Raw genomic sequence first — 12133 nt, 5'->3', positions numbered from 1 at the left:
ACATTTTTAAATACTTTTGAAACAAGCCTCGTGAGCATCCAAAAAAAAAAAAAAAAATATAATAATAAAAAATTGTAAAGTAAATAACTCTTTTGTTGCCAGCCGTACTGCTGCTATAGCTGCTCTTTTCGTTAGCCAGCCCAGCGAGCTGCGATTGCCGCTGCTGCTGCTGTAGCTGCTGCCGTTGCTGCTGTTGTTTTTTGCATCTGCTGCGCCTTTGGATTTTGAAAACGATTTTAGTTAAAACATGCGACGTGTGAGTATATAAACGAAGACGCGTCTTTTCCAAGCTTAGTGCGACTTCGAACTCTTAACCAGCCGGCGATCAAACTAACTCTTTCTCTCTCTCTCTCTCCACCCAAGCAGCGTTCAACTAGCAATTCCTGTAAGTTAATCAAATCGCAGAATTTCTCAAGAATACATCGTTTGTGCATTTCAAAATAATCAATAAGACTATAAATGTAAAGTGCAAAGTGCAGTGCGTGGGCGTTCCAAAGATTCTGTGACTTACAGCAAATGCAAAAAAACAGTGACATAAACCAATAATCGAAATTGATTTGCAGACTTTTAAAAAGTTGCGAAATATTATGACTGTGCTCGAACTGAATATATTGAACAAACAAAAAAAGTTGTATAATCTAAAAACTTATTTGTAAGTAGGTTTATAGTGCTTTAATATGTTGAACAAGAGTTTTTATAAATGTTGGGTAAAGTATTCATAATAAATCTGCAAAGATTCTATAATTATATATTTTCCGAAATTACATTTTCCATATATATAATAAATTATAATTGCAATAAATTCTTATAATTATTGCGAAACTTTAATTGAAAATATTAATATAAATTTTGACTCTTCTTAATAAATTCTTAATAAATTGACATAATTGATGCACGATTTGACTTTTAAATATAAAATTATTATAATTTATTAGGCATTTAATTTGATTACCAATTATTTGAATTTATTATAGTTTTTATGTGGAATTAAATTTATTAAATACTATAAAAATTACATAAATATAGTAAATTATTATTTATTATAATAGTAAATTATTAAAATAGTTAATAGTCGATAGACATTTTTATTTAAATAGTTCCCAGAAGGAAATATGAAATACTAATTGGAAAATACAAAATTCGGTAAAATTTGCTGTTATTTTTCCTACGCCAAAACTCTTCAGATTTCAGAAGCCAAATAAATATTTTTCAAAAAATTTTGTTAAGTGGAAGAAAACATATTTTTCCAAAATTTGTTAAGTCATAAAAGTATATATATATTTATATAATTCGATGAGTTGCAGAAAACCCAAACAAAACTTGTATGTGTAAAGCAAAAATCAAGTTATTTTATTGCAGGCGTTTAAGGAAACTGCTGAGTGAAGATAAAAACAAAAATAAATAAATAAAAATATAAATGAATAAAGAAAAATATTCTAAATTTTCAAATATTTTAGCAATATTTTATGGAAAATAGGAAAAATAGAAAAAGCGGTTAAAGTAGTTTATAATAAGAATATGTATACAAACAATTTTATTATTTTATGAATTTTATTTGAAAATTCACTTAATAGTTAATTGAAAATTCAAAATTTGAAATATCTCGAACTTGCATTTAAATTTTATGCACATATTTAGAGGAGCTAAGAAGAAGAAGACGAAGTTATATGCAATCCAAAAAGAATTCTCTTAACACGACTTTATAGATATATGTACATGCATTGGATGAGCTTAGCAATTCAATTTCATTCGCATCATTAAGCTCACGAAGTCGACATTTAGTTTTGTTTAATATTAATTTGTTTTCATGAATTAAAAGACGTTTAATAAATTGCTAAAATCGCATCGACTTAATTATGGGCTTAGGCAACATTAAACGAAGTTTGTGTAACCATCATGGGCAAGGCCGAATCCAACTGATTAAAGCCGGAAAAAAGAAGAGCTTAAGATGGACAGCGATACGCTGTCGTCAAGTCATTTATTATTCGCGCACATTTTGCCGCTAATTTATAGACTATATCAATTGTGGACAAGGTGCAGCTCCTGACGAAGCCTTGAGAGCCGCTTAATGAGGATGCCGAATTTCACACGCGAGATTCATTTATATGACCGCAATCAGCTTATCCGGATTTGCTAATCTCGGCTCGCAAGACCCCAAAAAAAGAAGAAGAAGAAGAAGAAAAAAACTGTCCCACTTTGTTTGCCCTAGACTTCAACGGCCACTGCTATATGGCAAACGTAGATGCCCATAAAAAGTTGCTGGCGAGCACCGAAACGCAAATACACTATTTGCTGATGGTAAGAGTTCAAATCAAATATTGTTGCAACCCCAAAAAGGCGCCTCTACGAACAACAAAAAAAACCTTAAAAAAAAACAAAAACAAAACAGAAACAGCGAACACGAAAAGAAAAAAATCAACAAAAAATCTACAACAAAAACAAACAAATAAGCTAATGCGAATAAATTTATATAAAGTCGGTTATTATTGGGCCAACCTCTTAGCTGTCGAGCTCTGCGATAGTTGAGATAAAAAACCTTTTCATTGTGCGGCACAAATTGATGCTTGTCCAGAAAAACACGCAATTATAGCTCAATTCAAACTTGACATAATTACATATCAAACAATTTTGGACATTATGTAAGAATTCTTAGACTAAATTGCGTATACGTCAGGTGGACCGCGCTGCAAATGCAACAGTTCACAGTACACACCTCCACCATGATGAGTGATGACAAAAGCTGGATGACTATGAGAATACAGAGAGCCATGCATGTGTGTAGATATGTACATTTATAAATTATATTCATATAAATATATGTATGTGCACAATGCGTGGCTGAGGCGTCGTCGTCGTCGTCGTCGCCAAAGCCTGTTGGGTAATCTCACCTGTTTGCCATGACGAATACACGAGCACGAGCACGAATATGAATACGAATACGCGTACGCATACACAAGCCATAGTGTAAGCACCCATGTCTGTCCGGCTGTCTGTCCGTTCGTCTGACTGTCTCGCGTTTGCCCAAATGGCAAAAGTTCACGGCAAGATCATCAATGTCCAACTTATTATTTATTTCGTTTTGTAAGCAGTCAATAAAAAAAATCTTTTTATACGCCAATCATATGGATAGTGAAGATGCTAAAGATACTCAAGATGCACAAGATCTCATCAATTGCCACAACAAATTGTTAGTATATAGTATGCACCTTAGTCTCTGTACTAATTCTTGCATATATTTGCATATTTTCAATCAGTTTCGAGCAATATAAATTTCATTTCAATTCTAATTTACGTTTGCTAAGAGCGGCGCATTTATTGTCAGTTACCTGTTGAAAATGAAAGCATTGAACAGACAATTTTTTTTCCTTTTTTTTTTTTAACTAAGATAAAGTACTTTGCGATTAACGCCGTGATGCCTCAAAGAATTTTCGAAAATAATAGAAACAACTCAGAAACCAGTCAACAAATCAAAGACTCAGTCTGGGATCGGGGTTCAAGTAACCATTAGGCAACAATGTGCACAAATTGCGCATTGATAATTCAGCATAAAAACAAAACAACAACAACAGCAACAACAAATAATAAATATATAAAGAAATAATAATTTAGGGAATCCAAAATGTTGAAGGTCATTCGAACGGATTGAATAAACAAAGATGAATGAATGGCCTGTAAAGCATTCGACAAAATGTGGTAGCTGCGTCGTCTTCAAGAGTTAAGTCATCATTGGGTCAAGCAGACATACAAATCAAATAAATATGTTTGTTTATGTGTATATATGTATATGCAGATTATTCGGGCTGGCTTGCCACACGCCCTCTCAAAATTGACCATTTATTAATGACACCTCTTGCCTTATAAATGATATTACATTCATTTTAAATCGCGCTCCAAACCGGTTTTAAAACACTTTCAACTCTGTAACAAAGAAATATCTGAAATCTGGATCAAACACAATTTGACATTGAATATTTCTATATAAATACATCATCTTTTGTATAGTACATATGCTAAATTCATTTCATGATGTCAGAAGAATAAAGCTTGAATAGTTTGGAAAGTGAATTTCTTTTGGGAATATAATAAATGTTACTAGCGCCTAGTCTTTCTTGCTTCTCAATTGCAGTCTGATCTTGAAATAATATAAATTTTTATAATATTTAATAATTTAAATAATATACTTTTTAGTTCCTTTAATATATAAAGTAATTACATTAAATGGTTTGGGTAACTTTCCTTAAGAAAGGCCTGAGGTAGTCTAAATGCAGACAGATCTATTAATAATATATTTACTCTCATAAATAATTCTTAATTTTTAACATTTCTAAAAAAAAGGATTAGCCAAAAGTGAATAAGAAAACAAGTTTATTTTGCATTTACTAATTAGAAATGGATCGGCTTCAAGTTTCAATGACTATAAATTATTCAAATGTCGTTGATTCTTATTTGATTATTTACAAATTAGACAATATTTTAAATTTATATTGAGCCCATTCCTTTAATTTGCCTAACGCAATAAAAAGTGGCATGAAATTCGTGCAAAAATGAGGTCAATACCCAAAACAGCTATTAGACTTTAAAAAAACTCGTTTAATTGAAACCAGATCTTTCGTTATAATACCTTCTCGAGCTCGTTAGAATTGTTCTTTTGATTAGCATTTACAAAAATAAAATCAATATTATTTACAAACAAAGTCAATTGGTTTCTCTTATTTATGGCCAACAAAATATTTGTGCGCTTCTGAAATCCGGCTTATCGAAATTCTCAATGACTGAACCTTGCCAAAACTGCAGTCTGAACTTGAAAAACTGCGAATTTTCGAACTCTTGCGATTGTTTAATTATACACCATAATTTTTTATTATATATTATAATTGCTATCAAGGCTGCATAAATTATTGCAAATTTTGTGAAAATAAAAAAATATTAAAAAAAACTAAAATTAATAATTAATAAAATATAAGCAAATCAGATTTACCTTGAAGCCATAACATAAAGTCGATCTTTATAGCTTAAGTATTCGTTCTGCCACATTCCAGGGACTAAATAATTCTGAATGATATTTTATTAAAGTACATACATATATATTTAGCTGTCAAGAAACGCGAGATATAAATGATCATTGATCATTGGAGATTAATATTTTCGGCAGCGATTTGCATATATAATTATGTTAATGTCTATTGTTATACATATATCTATATATAGTATATATTTGTACAAAGAATTAGCAGCTACTATTATTTTATAATAATACTTATGCATATTCGAAGAGGAAAAAAAAAAAACAACTTTAATTACATTTACGTTTAATTTGCAACAGGTTTTAGATTGAGCGACAATCCACTGAAAATGGTCAGAGCTGGCCAGATAATACTTTTGACTCAGCTTTTGGTATGGAACGCGCAAAAACGCCAAATGTATTGAATTCCAATTAATTTATTATTGCATTTGAAAGGTCATTGCTGGCGGCACAGATCTGAGGAAAGCCGATGATTATGTCGATAATGAAGTCAGCCCAGCCGAGGTGGCATTATCGTTCCCCCGAGTATCGCGGAAAAGCACCGCATACGACGGGAACATTGAGAAGATCGACGTCAAATGCGATACGTCGAATGGTATGATAGTCGAAGTGGAATTCGCTGAGATCTTTAATGGAGTGATATACAGCCAAGGATATTACAATGATCCCAAGTGCAGGTATGTTGAATGTGAATGCCTTCAATTTGATTGACTTACCCACTCTTTTCTAGATATGTGAGCGCTGGAAGTAATGAGCGTCGATTCGTTTTCAAAGTGCCCTTCGATGGCTGTGGCAGCAAGCCATCCTGTTCTATATGCGCTTCTGTGGACAATATTCTAATCATACAGAACGACCAGGATATTCAAGAGAGCTGGGACACGGCACGCAAGATCACATGCAGTCGCAGCGATGAACAGGAGAAGACTGTGTATTTTCGGCCATTTGTTGTCGACATGCTGGAGGTAATATCGGTAGAGACTCCAAGCGGTCCAGTTGAGTGCTGGATGGAGATAGGCACAGGTCTCCCACCGAATATCAAGCCAATTAACTATACTTTAAAGCTGGGCACGGATATAACATTTACTATAAATGTCAAACAGACAACACAGACCTGGGATATTAACATCTTGCAATGCTATGCTTCTGATGACCCTGATTTCGATACAGGCACCGCAAACAAATTGCAGCTTTCCGATAAAAATGGATGCTCTTTAAAGACAAAAGTATTTGGGCAGTGGAAGAAATTTGAGTCATCTTCTGGCCAAACGTTAACTTATTATAATACGCTTAAAGCTTTCAAGTTCCCCGATCGATCTCAGGTGTACTTAAAATGTGATATTGAACTGTGTAATGGCGCTTGCGAAAAAAACTTCGCTTGCGGAGAGGAGTTAATAGAGCCAGCCAAGCCACGTTGTTCTGCTGGCTCAACAGAGCCCGATTGTCAGCCAGGAACGATTCGCCCCCCAGCAACGACAAAGACACCAAGGTGCTATCCGGGCTCGACTGATCCCCGTTGTCCTCAAGAGCCAAAGACAACAGTCTCACCTAACTGCTATCCTGGATCACGAGATCCTCGTTGTCAACTGGAACCCATTACAACATCGAAGCCAAAATGCTATCCAGGATCGACCGATCCTGATTGTCAGCCAGCGACTTACCTTCCACCAACTACACGACGTCCATCAATCACTACACAGCGTCCTCCTGTAACCTCAACTAAGCCAAGATGTTATCCAGGCTCGACTGATCCTCGTTGTCCTCAAGAGCCAAAGACGACAGCTGCACCAAACTGTTATCCTGGATCACGAGATCCTCGTTGCCTACGGGAGCCCATAACCACACAAATACCTCGATGCCTGCCTGGATCGGCAGATCCGGATTGCCAGCCAGCTACGTATCTGCCTCCAACTACGCGACGTCCATCAGTCACTACACAACGTCCTCCTGTAACTCCAACTAAGCCAAGGTGCTATCCTGGCTCGACTGATCCTCGTTGTCCTCAAGAGCCAAAGACAACTGCTGCACCGAACTGTTATCCTGGATCACGAGATCCTCGTTGCCCACGAGAGCCCATAACGACACAAAAGCCCCGCTGTCCTCCTGGATCAACAGATCCGGATTGCCAGCCAGCTACGTATCTGCCTCCAACTACAAGAAGTCCACCTATAACTACGACGAAGCCAAGGTGCTATCCAGGCTCAACTGATCCTCGTTGTCCTCAAGAGCCAAAGACGACAGCTGCACCGAGCTGTTATCCAGGATCACGAGATCCTCGTTGCCCGCAGGAGCCAAAAACTACTACCAAACCCCGCTGCTATCCTGGTTCAACAGATCCTGATTGCCCAACTACACGACGCCCACCGGTGACTACTACAAAGCCAAGATGCTATCCTGGCTCTAGTGATCCGCGCTGTCCAAAGGAACCCACTACAACCACCTCAACACCTTCATGTTATCCAGGATCAAAAGAGCCTGAATGCTTAAACTGTTTCCCAGGATCACCTGATCCAAGGTGTCCCAAAGTACCAACAACAAAAAGACCTGGATGTTATGACGGATCAAGTGATCCGAAATGTCAACCAGCCACATATTTACCTCCAATAAAGACGACGAGAATCCCCGGAAACCAAGTTACACCATCAAAACCAACTTGCCGTCCTGGTTCAAATGATCCCCGTTGTCCTCAAGAGCCAAAGACGACAGCTGCACCGAACTGTTATCCTGGATCACGAGATCCTCGTTGCCCACGGGAGCCTATAACTACTACAAAGCCCCGTTGCCTTCCTGGATCCACTGATCCCGATTGTCAGCCAGCCACTTATCTTCCTCCAACTACACGACGTCCATCAGTCACTACACAACGTCCTCCTGTAACCCCAACTAAGCCAAGATGCTATCCAGGCTCGACTGATCCTCGTTGTCCTCAAGAGCCAAAGACAACTGCTGCACCGAACTGTTATCCTGGATCACGAGATCCTCGTTGCCCACGAGAGCCCATAACCACTCAAAAACCGCGTTGCCTTCCTGGATCAATAGATCCGGATTGCCAGCCAGCTACGTATCTGCCTCCAACTACGCGACGTCCATCAGTCACAACACAACGTCCTCCTATAACTACAACGAAGCCAAGGTGCTATCCAGGCTCAACTGATCCTCGTTGTCCTCAAGAGCCAAAGACGACAGCTGCACCAAACTGTTATCCTGGATCACGAGATCCTCGTTGCCCACGGGAGCCCATAACGACACAAAAGCCCCGCTGTCCTCCTGGATCAACAGATCCAGATTGCCAGCCAGCTACGTATCTGCCTCCAACTACGCGACGTCCATCAGTCACTACACAACGTCCTCCTGTAACCCCAACTAAGCCAAGATGCTATCCAGGCTCAACTGATCCTCGTTGTCCTCAAGAGCCAAAGACGACAGCTGCACCAAACTGTTATCCTGGATCACGAGATCCTCGTTGCCCACGGGAGCCCATAACCACTCAAAAACCGCGTTGCCTTCCTGGATCAATAGATCCGGATTGCCAGCCAGCTACGTATCTGCCTCCAACTACGCGACGTCCATCAGTCACAACACAACGTCCTCCTGTCACTCCAACTAAGCCAAGGTGCTATCCAGGCTCAACTGATCCTCGTTGTCCTCAAGAGCCAAAGACGACAGCTGCACCAAACTGTTATCCTGGATCACGAGATCCTCGTTGCCCACGGGAGCCCATAACGACACAAAAGCCCCGCTGTCCTCCTGGATCAACAGATCCAGATTGCCAGCCAGCTACGTATCTGCCTCCAACTACAAGAAGTCCACCTATAACTACGACGAAGCCAAGGTGCTATCCAGGCTCAACTGATCCTCGTTGTCCTCAAGAGCCAAAGACGACAGCTGCACCGAGCTGTTATCCAGGATCACGAGATCCTCGTTGCCCGCAGGAGCCAAAAACTACTACCAAACCTCGCTGCTATCCTGGTTCAACAGATCCTGATTGCCCAACTACACGACGTCCCACCGGTGACTACGACAAAGCCAAGATGCTATCCTGGCTCTAGTGATCCGCGCTGTCCAAAGGAACCCACTACAACCACCTCAACACCTTCATGTTATCCAGGATCAAAGGAGCCTGAATGCCTAAACTGTTTCCCAGGATCCCCTGATCCAAGGTGTCCTAAAGTACCAACGACAAAAAGACCTGGATGTTATGACGGATCAAGTGATCCGAAATGTCAACCAGCCACTTATTTGCCTCCAATAAAAACTACGAGAATTCCCGAAAATCAAATAACTCCAACAACATCAGGTTGTTATCCCGGATCTACCGACCCTCGTTGTCCTCAAGAGCCAAAGACGACAGCTGCACCGAACTGTTATCCTGGATCACGAGATCCTCGTTGCCCACGGGAGCCTATAACTACTACAAAGCCTCGTTGCCTTCCTGGATCCACTGATCCCGATTGTCAGCCAGCCACTTATCTTCCTCCAACTACACGACGTCCATCAATCACTACACAACGTCCTCCTGTAACCCCAACTAAGCCAAGATGCTATCCAGGCTCGACTGATCCTCGTTGTCCTCAAGAGCCAAAGACAACTGCTGCACCGAACTGTTATCCTGGATCACGAGATCCTCGTTGCCCACGAGAGCCCATAACGACACAAAAGCCCCGCTGTCCTCCTGGATCAACAGATCCCGATTGCCAGCCAGCAACGTATCTACCTCCAACTACGCGACGTCCATCAGTCACAACACAACGTCCTCCTGTCACTCCAACTAAGCCAAGGTGCTATCCAGGCTCAACTGATCCCCGTTGTCCTCAAGAGCCAAAGACGACAGCTGCACCAAACTGTTATCCTGGATCACGAGATCCTCGTTGCCCACGGGAGCCCATAACCACTCAAAAACCGCGTTGCCTTCCTGGATCAACAGATCCGGATTGCCAGCCAGCTACGTATCTGCCTCCAACTACGCGACGTCCATCAGTCACAACACAACGTCCTCCTATAACTACGACGAAGCCAAGGTGCTATCCAGGCTCGACTGATCCCCGTTGTCCTCAAGAGCCAAAGACGACAGCTGCACCAAACTGTTATCCTGGATCACGAGATCCTCGTTGCCCACGGGAGCCTATAACCACTCAAAAGCCTCGTTGCCTTCCTGGATCAACAGATCCCGATTGTCAGCCAGCTACTTATCTACCTCCAACTACCAGGAGTCCACCTATAACTACGACGAAGCCAAGATGCTATCCTGGCTCTAGTGATCCGCGCTGTCCAAAGGAACCCACTACAACCACCTCAACACCTTCATGTTATCCAGGATCAAAGGAACCTGAATGCCTAAACTGTTTCCCAGGATCCCCTGATCCAAGGTGTCCTAAAGTACCAACGACAAAAAGACCTGGATGTTATGACGGATCAAGTGATCCGAAATGTCAACCAGCCACTTATTTGCCTCCAATAAAAACTACGAGAATTCCCGAAAATCAAATAACTCCAACAACATCAGGTTGTTATCCCGGATCTACCGACCCTCGTTGTCCTCAAGAGCCAAAGACGACAGCTGCACCAAACTGTTATCCTGGATCACGAGATCCTCGTTGCCCACGGGAGCCCATAACGACACAAAAGCCCCGCTGTCCTCCTGGATCAACAGATCCGGATTGCCAGCCAGCTACGTATCTGCCTCCAACTACAAGAAGTCCACCTATAACTACGACGAAGCCAAGGTGCTATCCAGGCTCAAGTGATCCTCGTTGTCCTCAAGAGCCAAAGACGACATCTGCACCGAACTGTTATCCTGGATCACAAGATCCTCGTTGCCCACGGGAGCCCATAACGACACAAAAGCCCCGTTGTTTGCCTGGATCAACAGATCCAGATTGTCAGCCAGCTACGTATCTGCCTCCAACTACAAGGAGTCCACCTATAACTACGACGAAGCCAAGGTGCTATCCAGGCTCAACTGATCCTCGTTGTCCTCAAGAGCCAAAGACGACAACAGCGCCTAATTGTTATCCTGGATCACGAGATCCTCGTTGCCCACGTGAGCCCATAACTACAGAAATACCCCGTTGCCTGCCTGGATCGACAGATCCCGCATGCCAGCCAGCGACTTACCTTCCTCCAACTACACGACGTCCACCTGTAACGACAACTACGCCAAGATGTTATCCAGGCTCACCTGACCCTCGTTGTCTCCAGGAACCGAAGACGACAGCAAGACCTAACTGTTATCCCGGATCAACCGATATTCGTTGTTCACAGAGTTTAGTAACATCAACTGTGTCTCCAGATACAACCCCTATTTATTGTTATCCAGGCTCTGTAGATCCCCGCTGTCCAGATACCTATAAGGGCTCAACGCCCATCCCGGCAACGTATTTGCCACCATTGAGCGACCCGGGTTACGACAGGACAGTTAGAGATGCGAAGAGCCAATTCTTTAATGAGATTAACAAATTGGCGATAACGAATAATAATATTTTTGAGTTAGACGATGATGAGGATGTTGAGCCAGTGCGAGTAAAACGTGATCTAAGCGATTCAGATATAGATCCATTAACTTCCACCGATCAAGGCGATGATCTTTTGTCAAGAAAAATAATGAAGCGCGAATTCAATGAACAACAACCAGAGCGGGAAGTCATTTCCTTCACTCTTGGCATTCGGACCGCTATCAAAGTGAATTAGCCAGAGTGCAACAGTGCCAGCAAATGAACTCTCTCGCATTTAGGTTATTGCTTAAACATGTATTATGCCTGCATATTTATATCTTACTATTAAACGTATTCATTCAAACATACTCGATTGCTAGTGTTCTAAGTGTAAGTAAACTCAGCTTGTAACGAATGATTTATGTACATTTTAATGCATACAAATAAAAGTAAATACAAAACGAATTGCGAAACTCTTTATAAAGTACTTCATTGCTGCATTTCTCTTCCTTTATGTATGTTCTGCTATTTTTCCTGCAAATCGAATTCTTTATTTTAATAAAATCGAAATCCCAGGCTTTTTTCAGTTCCAGCATTTTTGGTTCCTGTAATTATTTCCTTGATATGCTATAAATACATATTTGAATTTTTGCGGAATTAGAATTGTTTAAGCTATAAGAAT

At 40.7% G+C, this 12133-nt stretch overlaps 1 protein-coding gene across 2 annotated transcripts; it reads left to right on the top strand.

The window, feature by feature from the left end:
• Positions 1 to 235: 235 nt before the first annotated feature.
• Positions 236 to 11916, top strand: zye (zona pellucida domain-containing protein zye). Of its 2 annotated transcripts, XM_089259126.1 has the most exons (5): positions 237 to 385; positions 5324 to 5394; positions 5459 to 5700; positions 5754 to 8852; positions 9052 to 11916. In XM_089259126.1, the coding sequence occupies exons 2-5, from the start codon at positions 5353 to 5355 to the stop codon at positions 11705 to 11707; spliced, it is 6039 nt and encodes a 2012-aa protein (XP_089115252.1). In that variant the 5' UTR covers positions 237 to 385; positions 5324 to 5352; the 3' UTR covers positions 11708 to 11916. The 2 variants fall into 2 exon arrangements, with proteins under 2 accessions (XP_089115253.1, XP_089115252.1); XM_089259127.1 differs by having other exon boundaries at positions 236 to 385; positions 5754 to 9069.
• Positions 11917 to 12133: the final 217 nt, after the last annotated feature.

Source organism: Drosophila navojoa, chromosome 4 (genome assembly GCF_054131105.1).
Source record: "Drosophila navojoa isolate 15081-1374.11 chromosome 4, UAZ_NAV_1.0, whole genome shotgun sequence".
Lineage (NCBI taxonomy): Eukaryota > Metazoa > Arthropoda > Insecta > Diptera > Drosophilidae > Drosophila > Drosophila navojoa.
The sequence above is the reverse complement of the archived record's forward strand: the minus strand, read 5'-3'. Positions and strand labels throughout refer to the sequence as shown.